The 20,482-nt window shown below is 38.0% G+C and overlaps 1 protein-coding gene across 1 annotated transcript in view; it reads right to left on the bottom strand.

The window, feature by feature from the left end:
• The window catches only part of LOC131153273 (protein decapping 5), a 43,038-nt gene extending 23,358 nt beyond the window's left edge, over positions 1–19,680 (bottom strand). The window contains exon 1 of the mRNA XM_058105474.1: positions 19,421–19,680. Coding sequence (XP_057961457.1) covers positions 19,421–19,565 — 145 coding nt within the window. The 5' untranslated portion in view covers positions 19,566–19,680. The remainder of the gene's footprint in view (positions 1–19,420) is intronic.
• Between the last annotated feature and the right edge of the window lie 802 nt (positions 19,681–20,482).

The raw sequence follows: 20,482 nt of genomic DNA on the forward strand, positions 1-20,482 counted from the left end.
CATATCCACTGCGTTGTCAATCATCTTACTCATAACATCAGCAACAACAACAAAGAGAAAAAGAGGCAACAGAACCCAGCCCTAGGCACTCCATCGACAACTACTAAAAGATAAGCATGCAAAAGACAACCACTAATCACTCCCTGAAACTCAATTTGAAACCTTCCTATCTAAAAGTCTATCCAAAAATGTCAACTCACCCTACAGTAAGCCTCATAAAGAATCTAACTTAAAAACTAGACCCTGCTTCTTGCTCCTCTTAATATGATGATTCCAAGCATAGTGCAAGTGAATTCGTTTATTTTGGAGGCAATTTTTCAAATGGATTTCCAAGAATGCACCTTGCAGCTGGATATCTTCATGATGAAGATACTCACAAGGAAGATATGTTGATAATATTTTTGTCCAATCACAAGCTCGTAATAAAATTGGATGGGATCAGAATGTATGTGCAAATGGCCATATTAGCCAGGCAAAAGTGTGCATTAGTGAAAATATCAAAAAGTTGTTCGAAATCTTGAAGGATTTGGTTCTTTGACTTCTTAACCAACCAAAAATATTTTGGTCAAATTTGGAAAGTTCTTCGCAGATTTAAGATGGATTAAACAGAAATATTCAAGGGTAGAATTCTTCCAAAAAATACACAATGCCAGGAGATTGAATGAAGCTTCAACTGGAAACTGTTTTTGAAGATATTAATTTGAAGATTGAAGTAGCTGATGGACCAAACTGCTAAGGATTTTTGACAGCCACAAAGTTCAAATATTGAACCTTCTAATGACTATTCCTGAAGATTATTAATCGGATGAATATTACATACAATGTTAAATAAACTTTGAGAAAAGATAATAGTGCATTGCAGTTAAGCAAGTCCATTACGGTGCTAAGTCTCGTTCATCAATTGTAATTCCACTTTGAGGTTTTTACTTGACATTGGACACTAGTCTACCTGCTGAATTGTTTCAGTAATTTGTGTGTGTGAACCTTTGTACTTAGATGAGAGACCAAATGGGGAACATAGCAATGTTATGGCAAGGATGGAGGAGCCTTGTTGATCAAGATTAGTGTTCCTCAATGGTTCGTGGGGCAACTAGATGCTGGAGTGGTCTTTGCTATTAAAACAAAGGTCATGAAATTAGTGAATTCTCAAGAAAGTACCTTAAGAAGTGAACATAAGTGCCAAGTTTGGCCCCAAAGTTCCTCATTCAAGGCTTGCCTCATGTCAAGGAACGCTTAAAAAGCCTTGGGGCTCAGTTTAAAATACTAAAATCCCAAAAAGGCCAATGCATTACATACAGAGGCTTACGCCATGGCACGAAAGATGTGCCTTTGGAACCTTCTTAGTTGAGGAGTACGTACTTTGGGTGTGTGAATCTTAAGTTAGAATTAGCTAGAAAATTTAACTATGCCTATATGAAAGCATGAATTAATCTCTAAGAGAATTATTAGGTTAGGCCGCCTAACCACGCCATATTTTAGACAACTAATCATATACTTGGATTTTGAATGATTTTATATTAGAAATTATCGGTTTTAAGTCAAACTTCCTTAAAATCACTCAAAAATCATTCAGAAGTTGAAGACCCAGTATGTTGTGTAAAATGTGATGTGATTAGGCAGCCTAACCTAATAATTTTCATCTCTAAAACTCTTTAACCTCTTGAGAGTTGCATCTTAAATCTTGGGGAAAAAAAAAATTGAACTTAACGAATTTGGTTTATTACTATACTATTTGAATGGCCAACAAATAGTTTATATAATTTATATAGGTATATGTGTGCTTTTTTTCTGCATTTTAGTTGTAATTTTATTATTTTTTTCTTATTTTTAAAATATTGTAATTTATTTATATATGTTTATCTAGAAATAAAATTCTCAAAAGGCGTACTCCTCAAGATCTTAAGGCTTAAGCCTCGCCTCTTAACTGCACGTTTAGCACGTAGGAATGGAATGAAATCAGGGGGGTGGAATTAAATTTGTTACTACATTTGATCATATTTTCCATTCAAATTTTCATTCCATTCCTTTCCTATCCCATTCTATCATGCAAACCAAACATGCCGTTAGGGCTGAAATGCCTCACCTTACACAATACCTTTCTCTTTTTTTTTTTTAATTAGAAACATCCTTCACCACCTCCATTAGCCACTAAAATAGCATCCACAATCTGCCGCCTCCTCTTCCCCTCTCCCCCACCCCCAAAAAAAATCCCGGCCCCCAAAAATAAAGTAAAAAAATCCTCTCTACAAAAGAAGTTGGGTCACTAAGGGCAGACCTCAAACTATTAGCATGCACCTTAGCAATGATCAATACAAACTAGGTGCTAAAGTAATCAGCCAAAAATCCAGCAACTTGGTTAATATACTTCTCAACAGGATCTAAGGTGAAAAAAGTAGAATTAACAATCTTTTCCACCTTACAATTACCATGAAAATCATGAAGCACCCACATCAAATCCTCCCTATCCATATCCCAACACTCATGATAAAGAAAAGCTACATTAAAACCATCCGGCACAAAACCCTTATCCCTCTCTAAGCTAAACACCACTGGCCCTACCTCCTCCTCAAAGCCCTCTCCAACCAAGACATTTGGTCCCCGAAAATAGGACCCCACTTCAACCCCTCAATCATTGGCCTCAGAAAGTCCTCCCTACCATTCAAATCTTTATAAAAATTAGTAGCCTTGTCTACTACCACTCCAACACTCACACCTTCCCCACTATTCAATTCAAAATCTTTGATATTATCATGCCTCATTTGCCAATTAGCCACCTTATGAGAAAATTTTGAATTACAATCCCCCTCTCTAGCCCACTTAAACTTAGTTTTTTGGCTCAAAGTCCAAACCACCTTCAATATTAGACTCTCTAATTCATTCTTCAAGCTAAGTCACTCAGCTTCTTTCCCAAAAGAAAGCCCCTCAATCCCTTTCCTGTCTATATACTCACTCAAAATACTCACTTTATTCACTCTAACATCTCCAAACACCTCCACATTCCACTTCTTTAACACCTCATTAATCCCCTTAAGCATCTTCATGAGCCTAAAACCCTCCCAACCTACAAATGTCACACCTACTCCAGGACTCTCTAACTAAATGAAAAAAGCAATGATGATCTATCTACATATTCTCAAACCAACAAGGAATAGGCAACCGCCTCATCTTTCTAGACTCTAAATTAACAAAAGCCATGATGATCCATCCACATATGAATCAGGTTCAGATAAGTCTTCTTGAGAGAGATCAGGAAACTCAACCTCCCACTCATTAGTAAACAGGTATTGATCTAACCTACTAGCCACCGCCCTATTCCCCACTAACCAAGTGAATTAGCATTCTGCAAAGGAATGTCTATCGTCCCACACTCCTCAATGAACCTATCAAAAAATAAATTGCATGCTAGAAGAGAATCTACCACTCCCGTGCTTTGCTACAGAAAATCTAACTACATAAAAAAATCTCCCATAACAATCACCTAAAAGAACACAACCATAAACAGCCCCCAAGTCCTCCCAAAACTAGGTCCTAAAGATAGCTCTATTAGAATTATAAACCGAAGTGAACCACCACTGTCCCCTGCCCCTCCCTTCTTCTCCAGAACTGAATGAAAAGAAACCCCAAAGATGGTCCATCAAAGTAGCCATGCCGAGCATCTCACCATCAAATTCCCCAAAATGCCCCTGCTGAAGAAAGAGCCCAATATTTACCTCTACCTATCATTTTAAATAGTAGTGAGGACCATTATGTGACCCTGTTATAGATTTTTGGGTTCCCAATTCCATTACACACCATTAAATCCATGAGAACAAAAATCAGTCACAGCAGCCATTACAAACGACTACTGTTATTATGGAACCACTACAGGACAGTTATGGGAAAAAAAACATTTTTATTTCTATACTTTTCTTCTCATTTTTCTTGATTTCCCTTCCATAAATCATTCTCAATATGCTATGTAAACAGAGAGCAGTAGAATATTGCAATGAGAATGAAAATGATACAAAAATTATTTATTTTTTTGTAATATTCACAAGAGATGCATTAATTAACTATATGATAAGAATATTGTTCATACAAAAATTACCTATTTTTTGTAATGTTCACAAGAGATGCATTAAGTAACAATATGATATGAAAATTGTTTTGTTAAAAAATATTTATTTTGATAATGTTAGTAATTTGATATTTCTTTTTGACATTTTTCAACTTCAACCTTCTTTTCTTTTATAGTTTTTAATCAATCCAATTTGTTAGTACTTTTTTAAATGATAAAACTTAATGATTATAGATTATAATTTTGAATCTTAGGTTATACAATTTAACTTACTAGTCTAATAAAATACTATAACTTGTTTAATCAATAGTATGCAGCCTAACAGATTAGTAGAGCATAGCCGTATAGCATATACTTTTTCATGCTTACATTAATTAATATCACACATGATTAATGAGAAGAGAATACACAAACACACACACACACACATATATATATATATATAATAATTTTTCTGTCAATAGCTGCCTAAAATCAATGTAAAATTTATTACCCTTGCTGAACAACACTAGTAAGTTGAACTAAAGGATCTCAAATACACTGAAAATCTTTTCAAGAAGGGTAAGAGCATAAAACAAGCAATTATACCAGTAGATTTGAGGTTGGGTGTGCTTGAAATAAATTCACAGCCATTACACCTGCTTTTTGTTATGTAACATCCACTACTCCCATTTCATGCTACCACTTACACTATCCACCACCACTGTTTAAATCACAATAGGTGTACATTAAGATTCTACTTTGAGTCCTTATCTTTTTACTTGAGTGATTAATGAACTGCAGTTTTTTGAGAAAGTTTGAAGATTAACTTAAGAGTGGTTGATATGTGCTCAAGAATGGGGGGTTCTATTTTCTTTTTCGCAGAATCCAAGACTTTTGAATTCTCAATTGAGGAGGGTGGTTCTTATTTCATGTTACGCATTTTTGAGAGAAATCGATACTCTCTCCGATCAGTTTGCATGGGCAAAGAGAGTGCAAAACGTTTGCTAGATATTGTGGAGGACCTAATGTTCAATGTAATTCCGGGTAATTTTGCAAGAACATTCAGAGATGGTGAGAAAGTATATATTTTGCAGTTGGGATCCAATGCACATGGTTGTTTTTTAATGATCTCGGAACTTATTCACGGCTGACGGAAAGGATTTCTGGTGGTGCCAAAAGGAAAACTGGGCAGTGGGTGGAGAGGGTTTGGATTTCATCTTCGGAAAGCCATTGCTCCTGAGACGTTAGCCAGCAAATAGTCCTTAGCCAGCAAAAATACATCCAAAACTTTTCTGATGGCAGCAGTGGAGGGGGGTCGAAGAGACAATGGTGATAGCAAGAATGGAAAGAAATTAATGCCATATTCTCAAAATTCCAAATTGACAAATTACAGCCACGATATAAGTGATTTGAGTACTAGGAAGGAACAAGCAAAATCAAAGGCTAATGTTTCAATGGAACTTACAGAGAATGTTAGTGGTAACACAAATGTATCTCTGAACATGAGCCTCAAATTACATAGTGGGCCAGATGGAGAATGGGAGGTAATATGGTCCAAAGTTACTCAAGCTCAAGAAATGGGCTGTACAGAGAAGATCAAGGAAAACAATAAAAGTTTTAAGCCCAAAGCTCCCTTCAAGCCAAAGTCCATACCCAAGCCCAAGCCCATCTCAGTCTGGCGGCCCAAACCAACACAAGCCCTTCAAAACAATAAGACCCAAACTCCAGAATTGCCATCTTCAGCCTTGGGGAGTTCAGCGAGAAGGGGCGATGCTATGGTTTTCAATTTGAAGCGATCTGAAGTTGATCACCGAAGTGAGTCGATGCTAGCTCAGTCAATGAAATCTTCCGATGAGATCGAGACTGACAATACCGGCACCGATGAGCCCGATAATTAGCTCTTAGGCTCCGACAAGATCGATATGGAGTACTTAGGCTATGATGAGGCCGATAAAGAGTGCCTCGACACCGGTGAGTCAGCAAACATAGTTGATGGTGAGGAAAACTTGCAGCAAGACATCCAGTCGATTCTTCAAGAACATTCCGATAATATTTTCAGGAAGTGGGGAAATTCTGAGCAGTGGGTGCTTGAGCTGCGAGATGGAAGCAGATTTGCGGTTCCAATTCAGATTTCTTTGCCACCTGATGAAGTCACAGAGGGTTCGGAAGAGCAAAACCAAGTGTCCTTGGTTCCGTTGAAGTCTGCAGATATTTTGGAAGATTGTGCCTCGGATAATGATACAAAGGTTGCTGAGCTACCTAACGAGAGGGGTCTGTCACCTTTAACAGTGGAACCACTAGCCTATTCTTTACCCTTGACTATGGAAGGACAGGAAGTTGTGGATGTGGAGAGTCTAGTGAGGGAAGTACATTATTCCGAGTGGTTCCAAAGAAGATTTAAAGGGTTTGAAAAATTTCTGGGCATGTCCTTACAAGGTTTGGAAAATCAAGTAACCACTTTTTTGCTGACAGTTGAGGCTGAATTACACCGTAGGGCTACTTTGGGAAAAAAATGCACGTGACTTGAAGAGAATTGGTGCGAAAGGTTTAAGAGAACTGAAAGGTTTATTCAGTTCAATTAATTATGGTTCTCCTTCATCTAGACGTAGTGGAATTAATAGGGAGCAGGCTCTCTCTGTTTCTAAATGAATCTGAAAATACTTTCTTGGAATGTCAAAGGTTTGAATGAGGTTGAGAAGAGGCTTCAGATTCGTAATTTGTTGCGTACATGGAAACCTGATATTGTATGTTTGCAAGAGTCTAAACTTGAATGGATTACTAGAAGAATTGTCCAAAGTATATGGAGTTGTCCTTATGTTGGCTGGTTGTATTTGGGTTCAGAAGGCACTTCTGGAGGTATTGTTCTTACGTGGGATCGAAGGGTAGTGGAAAAGGTGGAGGAAGCAATGGGGTATTTTTCTATTTCATGCAAATTTAAAAATGTTGGTGATCAATTTGAGTGGGCTTTCATAGGTGTTTATGGGCCAAATTTGAACAAAAGGCGTAGGAAAATGTGGGAGGAGCTGGCAGGGCTGATTAGGTGGTGGGATTTGCCATGGTGCCTAGGAGGTGATTTTAATATTATTCACTTCCCATCAGAAAGGCTAGGGGTTGTAAGTTATACTTGGGCTATGCATGAATTTTTGGATTTTATCTCTTTTCATGGGCTGATGGATATATCTATGGAAGGAGGCCTTTACACCTGGTCCAATTCTTCCTCCGCTTCTAGAATAGATCGGTTTCTTTTCCCTCCGTTCTTGGCGGATCACTTCACTCAATTTTCACAGAGAAGGCTTTCCAAAATACTTTCTGATCACTACCCAATTTTGTTGGAGGGGGGGAGTCATCGGAGAGGTAGAACTCCTTTCCGCTTTGAAATTATGTGGTTTGAGGGTGGAGAACTTTGTTGATAAAGTGAAGGAGTGGTGGGCATCCTATTTGTTCCAAGGAAATCCTAGTTTCATACTAGCTAAGAAATTGGCAGCATTGAAGTTAGATTCAAAAAAGTGGAACGGGGAGGAATTTGGGAATGTCACTGCTAAGATACAGCAACTTTGGAACAAATTGAATGACTTGAATGTTAAAGAGGAAACTCATCCTTTAACAGCTGAGGAAAAGTTAGAACAAGCTACTCTCTGCACCAATATTGAAAAGCTCACTCTTTTAGAAGAGATTAGTTGGAGGCAGAAATCTAGGTTGTTACATTTGAAGGAGGGGGATGCAAATACCAAATTTTTCCATAGAATGGCTAATTCTAATAGAAGAAATAATGGTATTAAGAGCCTTGTGGTTGATGGTGCCTTGTCTTCCGATCAAGGTATGATTGTTGATTACATCACTCAATTTTTCATGAATTTATACTCTAAGCAACAAGTTAGTCGATCATTCCCGAAAGTCTTAGTATTTCCAAGAATATCTGGTGATGATGCAAATTGGCTAGATAGACCATTTGAGGCGGAAATTTCTGATGTCATAAAAAATTTTAATGGTGATAAATTGTCTAGACCAGATGGATTTACAATGGCTCTCTTCCAAGCTTGCTGGGGAATTCTCAAACCTGACCTTATGACCGTGTTCCATCATTTTTTTGCTAAAGGCCAATTTGAGAAAATCCTGAATGCTACTTTCATCACTCTCATTCCTAAAAAAAAATGAAGCAATTGAAGTAAAGGATTTTCACCCTATTAGTCTTGTTTGGGGGGGGTTATAAGATCATTGCTAAGGTCTTAGCCACCAGACTTCGCACGGTTATGGAAGATATAGTTTCAACTTCACAGAATGCTTTTGTGAGGAACAGGCAGGTTCTTGACCTTGTACTTATTGCTAATGAATGCCTTGATAGTAGATTGAAAACGGGGGTGTCAGGGCTACTTTGCAAATTAGATGTTGAGAAGGCATTTGATCATGTAAATTGGGGTTTTCTTATGAAGTTACTAGAACGGGGTGGGTTCTCTGCCAAATGGAGGCGGTGGATTTTCTTTTGTATGTCTACAGTTAGTTTCTCCATTATGATAAGTGGCACTCCTTGTGGGTTTTTTGAGAGCTCTAGGGGGTTAAGACAAGGTGACCCATTGTCTCCTCCGTTGTTTGTCTTGGTTATGGAAGCCCTGGGGAGAATGTTGGATAAAGCTGTCTATGATGGTCACATGTCAAGCTTTGGTGTGGGGCGTATAGAGGGAAGAGCTTTGGTGGTGTCTTATCTTCTCTTTGCGCACGATACTCTAATTTTTTGTGACACTGATCTGGATCAGATTTGGTTTCTCCGCATGATTCTTATGTGGTTTGAGGCGGTCTCTGGTTTAAAGATAAATTTGGGCAAGTCAGTGTTGGTTCCTGCTGATACGGTGTTTAATTTTGATTTATTCTTGCACGTCCTTGGCTGTAAACAAGGTAATCTTCCTATGAAATATTTGGGTCTTAATTTGGGAGCCAAATTCAAGCATAAGACAATATGGAATCCAATTTTGGAGAAGATAGAACGAAGGTTAGCAGGGTAGAAACGTTTGTACTTATCTAAGGGAGGTAGAGTTACGTTAATTAAAAGCACTCTATCTAATTTACCCACTTACTTTCTATCTTTATTTCCTATTCCTGCTGCTGTGGCTAACCGTATTGAGGAACTTCAAAGGAATTGTTTATGGGATGGCGTTGGTGATGAACCAAAATTCCATTTGGTTAAATGGGATACTGTTTGCTCTCCCATTTTTTCGGGTGGTTTGAGGATAAGGAAGATAAAACAGTTTAATGAAGCTTTGCTTGGGAAGTAGTTATGGAGATTTGGGATGAAGAAGGCTGCCTTTTGGAGGCAAGTGATGGAGGTGAAATACGGCTGTGAATGGGGTGGTTGGTTTACTAGGCCTGTTAATGGTCTACATGGTGTTGGCTTGTGGAAAAATTAGTCAGGGATGGCCTTCTTTTTCTGGCCACATTCTATACGATATTGGAAATGGGTCTAAGGTGAAATTTTGGCAAGACTATTGGTGTGGTGAGACGTCTCTTGCAGTCAACTATCCTGATTTGTATAGATTTTGCCGAGATAAAGAAGCTAGCGTAGCTGAGCTTATGAAGTTTGATAATGCAGTCTTGTTTTGGGATGTAAGTTTCTTTAGGGGTATGCATCTTCAGGAATTAGAAGCCTTGACTAGTTTTTGGATACCATATATGGTGCATCAGTGAAAGGGTTTGGTGAGGATAAGATGTGCTGGAAATCTGATAGAGAGAAGGGTTTCTTGGTTAAAGGTTATTATGGTATTTTAATGGGCTCCAAAGATTGTGGCTTTCCTTAGAAAAATATTTGAAAACAGAAAATTTCATCTACAGTAGCTTTTTAAGTTTGGACTGCTGCTTTAGGGAACTGCTTAACGATTGACAATTTACGAAAAAAAAAGGTTTGGATATTGGATTGGTGCTACATGTGCAAGTGTAATAATGAGACGGTTGATCATCTTTTTATTCATTGTCGGGTTGCAATGGACTTGTGGGTTATGGTGTTGGATTTGTTTGGAGTGAGCTGGGATATGCCGCAATCTGTAGTGCGACTTCTAGCATGTTGGCAAGGCAGATTTGGTCGTTATCGAAATGGGTTTATTTGGTTGATAGCTCCTCATTGTTTATTGTGGTGTCTTTGGAGGGAGAGAAATAATAGGTGTTTTGAAGATAAGGAAAGATCCATTTCAGACCTGAAGCTATTTTTCTTTACAACTTTGATGGATTGGTTGGCTGCTTTGCGAAACCAATAACTTTATTCTGTTTTTGAGTTACTAGATTCTTGTAATTTCTGTTTTTGAGTTGTTTACCCCATGCACACTCCTTGTGTATTTGGTGTTCATTTTGATATCAATAAATTTATTACTTATCAAAAAAAAACCTTGTCTAGCAAAATTTCTAATGGGGATCAGCATGCCCTACCTATGTCATTTTCAGACATTATGACACGTGGACGGCCCCCAGATGTCCACATTTCCTTTGTTGATATGCTGACACATGGACGATCCCAAGATGTCCACATCAGCTCATAATTATTTTGTAGATGCTTGAAGACTTTTCAGTATGAAAAAGATCTGAGTAGAGATGCCGAAGCAAGTCCGAGTTCAAGACCCATATGGGCCCCACACATGGCTCCATTAGGCCCCGCACGAACTGGGCCTCCCTTTGACTTTTGTTTTATATTTAATCTATAATCTTGCAAGACAACTTGCTTGCATGTGCTTGTCCTTAGTAAGTTGTGCTTAGTATTTAATATGTCTTATAAGTTGGAGTGTTGTAAGTTGTGTTAGTATTTATTATGTCTAGAAAGTTGGAGCATTTATTTTGTTAGTAACTTGTAAGGGTAATTAATGTGTCTAGTAAGTTGGTGTCTTTATTATTTGTGTCTCCCCTGCTTGTATGGGAATTGTTGGTTGTTTAATGTCCTTGTCCCCCCATGCTAGCTAAGCTTATGAATGTTTTGTCCCCCATGCTAGCTATATATATCCATTCATTGTAAGAATTATGTAGAGAGAGAAAAAAGTATTGATATTGAAAGGAAATTCCTTTGTTGAAGTTTGTTAAGCTTTGTCCAATCCTTGTGATTGTGTAGTGAGAGGCTACGTCGTTCTCCTCGGAGATCAGGTGGTGAGAGACCACTATTCTATCTAGCGACTCCACATCCCTATTCCACTTTCACGACTTCACTCCATCACCCACACAACCACCACCACCAAGTTACACCCAAGGCCAACAATCCACCATTCCATGCAGCATACATATTACATTTCAAAGTTTGCACGAAGGACTTCAAGAGAGTTCTATCTTGTGTTGAACAATGTCAAGTCATCCAAACAATTCTCTTGGTAATTTTAGTACTTGTGTTTGAATCCTTGCTATATATTGTAAACCCTTGCTTATATTGAAGCCTTTGCTGGAAATTTAAAATTCCATATTTGATAAGCCCTTTGAATCCATAAATTGCAATATTGATACTTGCTAGTTTAAAATCAATTGTGGGAATATTGCTTGCTAAACATAGAACTTTCATTCTTGAAATATTGAAATATCATCTTTTCCCCATTTAACTTGATTCCTTTGTGAAAGAACTCCTAAAACTTATTTCTGAACAGCATCATATACGGTTTAAAAATTCAACATGTGAAATGAAGCTTGATTTATTGTGGTTATGTTTGGATAACTGAATTCTTAATTTAAAGTGTTTAAGTGTGTATGCTTGCTTGTGAGGGTTGAATCAGTAGGACTAGGTCACCCTCTCCCGTCCTATATCATCTTGGTATCAGAGCCTAGGTTAGAATAGGCTAAACCCTCAAAAGTCCCATTTCCTTAGCTCACAGGATTTTAGTTTCAGACTGAAACAGCCGCAGGATTTTGCCCAGAACAGCAAACCTATATACTGAATTTAGGATATTTGGAACTTAGTTTGGTTAGGTTTACACTTGACCCTACTTTGTGTGAGCAAACACCATTCCAAGGGCTTCCCTAGTGTGTCTGAATCCTTCCCCAACCCCTAGGATGTCTACTCAAGTCAAGAATCCTTACCGAAGTCGTAGGATTAATGATGAAAGAGAACCACCTATGCCTCCTAGAGAAAGACCTCCCCTCCTTCCACAAAGGCGAGTGAATCGTCAAGATGACTTTGCTAAGAGACCCCCACATCATGAGCCTTATGCCCAACATTGGAATGATGCAGACATGTGATTGTGACGTTGATGTTGTCACATTAGGAGACTTACCATGGGACATCGTGCTCCTTAAAGGCATATAATAGAATAGAAGCCCCACAACCTTATGATGGGCACATGGATCCTAAAGTCTTCCAAGATGGTGACTGGATGGAATTCCTATTTGATTGGTTATAAGTGACTGACCCTCACGGGTGATGGATGGATTCCTATTGCGGCTCAATCATAGAGCAACCAACAAGATGTCATGAGAAAGCGTTTCTCAAAACCAGTATTTCCAATAGAGATGTACAGCTCATTAGGTACCTTCTTAAAAGCCGTGGGGGACCTGTTAGGCACCAAAAACTTAAATGTTTTAGTGCTTTTTTACTACCCCCAAATTAATTGGCAAGCTGAAGTAGTGATGGAACCTAGGACTATTGAGAGTAATGGTAGTTGAGAATACCATTAGCTTGGGATTTGTAATTCTGTGGTAAACCTTTGATTAGTAGTTCAGTGAATAGGACCACGTGCCCATTCCAAGATATCACAGGATATAGTCGAAAGCCTGCAGATCTCATTCCACTACCACTTAAGTCTAGAGTGAGTGAGCCAACTGATGCTTTTGCAAAGCATATTTACACAATCTACACTCTGAACTAAGAATGAAGGTTAATTTGAATTCGTGAACATCATAAATTCGTACTGATATACATTGCATGGTGAAGAATTCAAGGTGGTTTATGTCGTATTCGTCATGAGTAGGATCCCGGTAGGAAAGGTGAGGAAGTTACATGGCTAACAAGAATTGCTCATTTCAAAATTTAAGAAAACTGGTTTAATGCTTCAGGTTAAATATCCTATTGATTTAGATTAAAGCAGTTTTCAATGTTGAAAATCTAATCCCATTTCTTGTAGCATCTTCTTTTGTGGAGACTTCAAATTCTAACCCTGCAAGTGACCCCACTCCATTTCCCACTCCTCTTGAACTTGAGAACCCGAAATTGCCTTTGCCTTTACCCTTACCCATGCCCAATAACCTTGATGTAATCTTGGATGACAAGACAAAGTTCACACAAGCAAGATCATACCGGAAGTTCTTGGTCAAGTGGAGAGATAAGCCACTTCCCAAGAGGAGCTGGAATCTTGAGAAAGACCTCCTTCATCTTAACCCAAAATGTTACTCCTAGCACTTAACCTCTGATTCTTCGGAGAAGAATTCTTTTGGGCCCGAGAGAGATGATAGGGATCAGCCCGGGAGAGATGATAGGGATCAGCATGCCCTACCTATGTCATTTTTAGACATTGTGACACGTGGACGACCTCCAGATGTCCACATTTTCTTTGATAATATGCTAACACATGAACGACCCCCAAATGTCCACATCAGCTCATAATTATTTTGTAGATGCTTGAAGACTTTTCATTGTGAGAAAGATCCAAGTAGAGATGCCGAAGCAAGTCCAAGTTCAAGATCCATGTGAGCCCCACACGGTCTTATGGGCCCCACACATGGCTCCATTGGGACCCACACGAACTGGGCCTCTCTTTGACTTTTGTTTTATATTTAATTTGTAAAATTACAAGACACACTTGCTTGCAGTGCTTGTCCTTAGCAGTTGTGTGTAGGAAGGTGTGCTTAGTATTAATATGTCTTGTAACTTTGTAAGTTGAGTATTGTAAGTTAAGTTGTGTTAGTATTTAGTAGTCTAGAAAGTTGGAGCAGTTATTTTGTAGTAACTGTAAGGTAATTAATGTGTCTGTCTAGTAAGTTAGTGTCTTTATTATTGTGTCTCCCCTGCTGTATGGGAATTGTTAGTTGTTTAAGTCCTTGTCCCCCCATGCTAAGCTAAGTTATTAATGCTTTGTCCCCCCAGCTAGCTATATATTATACCCCTTCATTGTAAGAATATAGAGAGAGAAAAAAGTATTTGATATTGAAAGGAAATTCCTTGTTGAAACTTGTTAAGCCTTGTCCAATCCTTGTGATGAGTAATGAGAGTACGTCGTCATCCTCGGAGATCAGGTGGTAGAGACAACTATTCTATCCAGCGACTCATCCCTAACCACTTTCACGATTCCCCCATCACCCCACACGACCCACCGCCAAGTTAACCCAAGGCCAACAATCCCCATTCCATGCAGCATACCTATTACATCAAATATACACGAAGGGGACTTCAAGAGAGTGCTATCTTGTGTTGAACAACATAAAGTCATCCAAACAATTCTCTGGAATTTTAGTATTGTGATTTGAATCCTAGCTATAGAATGTAAAACCCTTGCTTATATGAAGCCTTTTGCTGGAAATCTAAATTCCATATTGATTACGCCCTTTGAATCCATAAATGCATATTGGCACTTGCTAGTTTAAATCAATGTAGGAATATTGCTTGAACTAAAAATAGACTTTCATTCTTGAAATATGAAATATCATCTTTTCCGGCATGACACTTGATTCCTTTGTGAAAGAACTTTTGAGACTTATTTCTGAACAGCATCATACACCGTTTAAAAATTCAACAACATGTGAAATGAAACTTGATTTATTGGGTTTATGTTTGGATAACTGAATTCTTAATTTAAAGTGTTTGAGTGTGTATGCATGCTTGCTTGTGAGGATTGAATCAGTAGGTCTAGGTCACCCTCTCCCGTCCTACATCAATTTCCCTAACTATTCCCCACCACATTCTAGCTTAGTTTCTTGTAGAAACAATATATCAAGAGAGCATCACTACATCAAATCCCAAATCTCACTCCTTTTTTAGATTCTTTTAACCTCTAGCATTCTAACTCATTAACCTCATATTTTAACTATTTTACCCCTTGACCTTTCCTTCACCATCATCCCCCAACCCCCACGCCCCAAAATAAATATTAAATTAATAATTTTTTCTTCAACTTTTTTTTAACCCTCTTCTCCTTTCCCTAATAAGTCTTAGGAGAAAGAGGCACCTTAACCTCTTTCCCTAGTGAACTCACCAATTTAAACCCCATCTCGTCCAATAGGGCTTGAGGATCTCGATTGTCTCGCTCAACCCCAACCCCCACCCAAAAATAAAAACAAAGAACAGATGCTAATAACTTCTCCCCACTTCAGCTCCCTCCTTAACACACAGTGATATATTCACTAAATCTGGAAAATTACCTACATTAGAAAGAATGCCTTCCCCAGGCTTAGGAGTCTCTTGAGCTGTCTTTGTAGAGGCAAAATGAGATTTCATTGAGAGAGTGTCAAATCTGACATTGTCCCCAGAAAACAGAGATTAGGGATTACATGAGATACGCTTCAAAGGAACTTTCTCAACTACAGCTTTTCGCAGGCAGCAGCTTCCTTTAAATAGCAGACACCAACTGCACATTCCCGAGAGTTCCCCCAAAATTCAAAGCCACCCCCCTCTCCTGCTGATTGAATAAGCCACATTTCCACAGCATCCACAGTACCTTGGCTGGAAGCCTCTTCTCTACAAATTTCATTAATGTCAAGTTTATCTCTAAATCCATGAGGATTAATCAACTGCTCCAGCATTAGTCCTCTCTCAGATTCACTCATACTGTCCAACTCATCTTCCTTGTCATTCCAAGTGCCCAGGACGATGGAGAGCTAAAGCCATCATCTGCCAGCAACATCTACTAAATCAATAAATTATCTGCTCTGAGCCTTCAAATCTATCATTTTCATTAAACACCCCCCATCACAGCCCCCATCATGACAATTAATTTTTACTGTTGGCAATTTAGTACAGAGTTCTTGAACTTGAATTTCATCTCATAAATGGTCTCCACTTTGAATTTCAATTCTTCATTCCCACAATCCTATTCCCTCCCTAAGGTTTATGTCTTCAACTTCCTCCATAAGAATTTCAACTCATCCATCCCAATAGCACAGCCCTCTTCCCTCAATTTGGGCTCAGATAAAACATTTTTTATTCCCAGCAAATTAGATTGCCATATTGGGCTTCAATTTTTAACAGCTCAAAAAAGATTCCCCACAAGTATAAACCCCTTATACTTAACCTATCAAATAGGAAAAGCTTCCCTTGCAAATTATGGGCCAATTTATTAAATTTCTCAATAAAAGCTCCTTCCTTTAATTGATTCAATTAGACCAAGAATCTGGCAGCCCAAATCCGCTTATCTCTTTCTCAACGTCAGAACTTTCACCACAGAATGTATAAGGCCCCATAATGAAAGACCCATTTTTTACCACAGCCAGCCCCTGGATTAGAAAACCCATACAAATGCCTCCTCTCCCACTAACTTCCCTCTCCTTCTGCATATTTCTAGCAAAATATAAATTTAAATCTGACCAAGATTCTTGCCCTGCAAATCTCTTTCAAACTAAAAGCACTAGTGACATTTTCTTCTTCAACCTTCAACCTCCTGCCAACTTACCCAGTGAAGATCCCATGCCTATCCTATTTTTTTATCACAATCCATTGCCTCTCCAACTGAACTCCAGGTCTGAACATATCAACAAATTCAGACTTCAGACCTTTCTCTGAAACACTGATAGTGTATTTTCAGCTTCCACAATGTTAACAGATCTGCAGTCTCTACACTTTAAAATGTAATCCACCCTCCCAACTAACAAAGCCATGACCATGACCATTCACTAATTCATTCAAAGCTTTATAGTTAGTAAAAGATTCCACCATCCTGATGCTTCCTCTCCATCCAGAATTCCTAATGAGGACCCCCTACCTGAATCATAAAATTTCTCAATAGGTATCAATTTCCCTAGTTTACTTCCCAAAAACCTCATTAAAATGAATTTATTTGGAAATTTGAGCTTCTTAACCCAGGCCCAGGGGTATTCTGATGTTCAGAATTGAAGAAGTTGATTTCGCACTCACTTGTACTAACAACCCCTAATAACAGAATATACGCCCTTCCTCCAATTTTCTCCAAAATTCTCACCACAGCACCCCATTTGATTGTTCAAATGGAAAATCTTTCCTGTCTGCTCCAAACAGATGATAAAAGAACATGGCATCAGGCTTCTATCTTCTCCAACTTAAAAACAACTGAACTGACTTATCTGATAATTGCACTAGGTTAACAATGAGGTATCACAGAAAATTGGATTTGATCAAGAACAGAAAATCTAGTATTTGAGTTAAAATAATATGAGGATTCAAAAGGTAAGTGGATATGAGTCAAGGCTCAAATAAAAGGATAAGAGTCAAATGATTAGGACCAGCAAACAATTGTGAACCGTTTCATCTTTGAATAATTTTTGTGCATTAAATCAAATCCAAAGCAACCTTCCCCCCTCCCTCCCCTTCAAAAGAAAAAGCAGCAGATCCCTAGTCACTGCACCTCTGCCAATCTTGCTCCCTTACCATCTTTCTTTCCACTGGATCCACCTATTGACAATGCTTTCTTTTTCTCTCCCTGCACTTTAATCTCCGTAACTCTCTCACCTAACACTCGACAACAACAATGACAACAAAATATGTCGACATAATGTTCAATGACAATGCCAGACATAGGAGTGTGGAGCATTTGGTAAAGTAAGTGTTAAGTACTAAACATCCAATTCAAGTATGACTCTACGAACCAGTTCTAACTCGGAATTAAAAATACAAAACTGGGAAGCTACAATTTATTCTTTTAAGAGCTTCAGTTTAGCTTAACAGACAAATTCCCTAAAGCTAGGAGGGCCCCCAGCAACCAGCATTAAAAGCCCAGAAGAAAAAATCGCAGGTACCAAGACAATTTTCAATCCATTACTGCCAGAAAGAAGAGAGGAAGTGTTGCTGAGCCCATTTACTTGGACGCCAAATTACTGGATTTGAAAGGCAGAGTGTGTGTTGGCTTCAATGATAAAAGTGTAGTCATTGGTTGGATGGTCCATGTGAAACTCCGCATTAGCTAATGTTACCCAGTTTTTGTTTCTTTTTTTTTTTCTATATTTATATTTAAAAAAAAGGTCATGATTGCAAAATATAACTTAATCTTGGTTAAATAAAATAGGGCACAAATTTACAAAGAGGGGGCGGGGGGGAGTATGCATACAGAGGCATATAAATAAGTAATAATGATTATCGTATCAAACAGCATGGAATGACATGTATAACTTCACAAAAACAAAGAAGGTACACTTTCTCACTCAGTTAAATGTAAAACAAAATAGATTTGTAAATTCATAGAAAATGTTACAGTTCAAGATCAGCCCAGCCACATCCTATCTGGCAACTTCTTGCAACATGACATGCCTTTATTGGATAGATAGGGATTGTCTATTAATAATTGTTCTACAATAGCGAACAATTCACTGAGATGTGAGCCATTAGAATTCCAATATCATTCAAAGAAAACTTATTTCATTGACTGAAATGCATTATGACATTATTCTGAAGGGACAAAAATGCAAAAGCAAACAATGCTGAATCATTTTGATATCTGTACTGTCAAGTAGGCATAGGTCGTGAACTTCAGAAGATGGATCATGGTTGATATATGAAAAAATGGTGGAGGAAAAACACTCCCTGATTGGAGCAAAGATAAATCTGCAGATTCATTCAACTGCAACCACAAGGAGCTTTAGCACAAAAACACGTGGGGCCTGTTTAGTTGTAGAAAACAGTTCTAATCTTCCATTTTATATTTTCCAAACTATAAATAAGCCTCCTTGTTTCCAGTTTCCCAACGTTTGCATAGGAAAAATCAGAAAATGCATACTTATTATTTTCAAAATTCTTCATATAAATTTTAGAAAACTGGAGAGTAAATATTTCGTAATTCTTTGAAAAACTGAAAATCAAAAATCAAAAATATTTTCCTCAATTAAACAAGTCCCTTCTCTCTCTCTCTCTCTCTCTCACCAACATGCATGTCAACATATAAATACTAGAAAGTCTCCAAAACTAGATTCGATGCGCAGGGTACTGCTAGGTTTGTATTTTTGGACTAGTCTTTCACTCATTGAAACTAAAAATTTGACACATTTTAACTCCTAGAGCAATAAAAGTGCTTCTAATTTTAAAAATGCTGAACAAGAAGCACCTAAGAAAACTCTAAATTTGTACAAGAATCGACCATGGAAAATCTTTTTATCCCAATCCAAATCATCAAAGGCAAACAAGCGAAATTTCACGCACAAGCACACACACACACACAATTTCAACAAATTCACTAAGAAGAACCTCTAATCACGACAACCACACACCACAGCATCACAAAAATTCTGAAGTCAAAAGGAAACCCCCATGAAACAGAGGCGTACCGTTCCTCAAGCCAATACTGGACTCCTCGGTGTTGATGTTGTACAGAACACCCTCGTATCTGATCTCACTCTTCGATGTCAAGCTAATCAAGCTCCCGATGTACGAATCGGCCGATGAACTCGACCTGGAGGCCTCTGCCGCCATGGCTTCTGCAGTAGAAGCAGAAATGAAGAGAGGAGAGAGAAGGTCGAAAGGGAAAGAAGAGGAGAGAGGAGTTTGGAATTGTTTGACACCTTCGAGAGCTATGATAATGTGTAGGGTTTAGGTTCGCTTCGTTTGCGTTTTCGTTATTTTGCTTCCGCTGCGGTTCTGGGGTTGACGAATGAGAGTGTGGCACGTCATGAGTATTTGGACTCTTTGGTCATTCTGCGCGCCTGGGTTGTTCACAATAGAGCTCTAGTCCAAATAACAGTCCTGTTTGGGTAACGGTGGATGGATGCTGCCAAACAGGAGATTTTAAATGATGAGCTGCGAGCAGACCAATGAACGCGCGACGCGTAGCCCAAGATTCTGAACGTCGTTACGAAAATGCCCCTGCATTTCGTGGTAATATAATATCCATGGTCAGGGTCTGCTAAAATTTTTATTATTTTTAAAAAACAAATGCGAAGTTACCAAAAGACCATTCAAATTCAAAATTAAAATCCATTCATCAATTTCTTAAAAAAATGAAGATTTGTGGAGATATTTTGAAATTTCAAAATAGAAATTAGTTTATTGATTCTTTCTTAAAAATAACGAGTCTATGGATATTTCAAAAATTCAAAAAAATGAATTATTTGTCAATTTATATATATGCATCTACTAACTTTGGTGTGCATGTATTCCAACAGCCCAAAATTATAATTTTTTTAAGAAATAATAGGAAAATTAATAATAAATTTTAAAATCATTAATATTTAAAATGGAAGCACCTAGCAAATAAGGACTCATGTTGTTTTATGATTAGATGAAGGATCATCATAAGAAAAATTTAAAAATTTAAAATTTTAGAACAAAATTAATTTATTAAATTATTTGCATACTTGTAATTTCTTAATATTTTAATTACAATGTAACGA

The sequence above is a fragment of the Malania oleifera genome, chromosome 4, assembly GCF_029873635.1.
Source record: "Malania oleifera isolate guangnan ecotype guangnan chromosome 4, ASM2987363v1, whole genome shotgun sequence".
Taxonomy (NCBI): Eukaryota; Viridiplantae; Streptophyta; class Magnoliopsida; order Santalales; family Ximeniaceae; genus Malania; species Malania oleifera.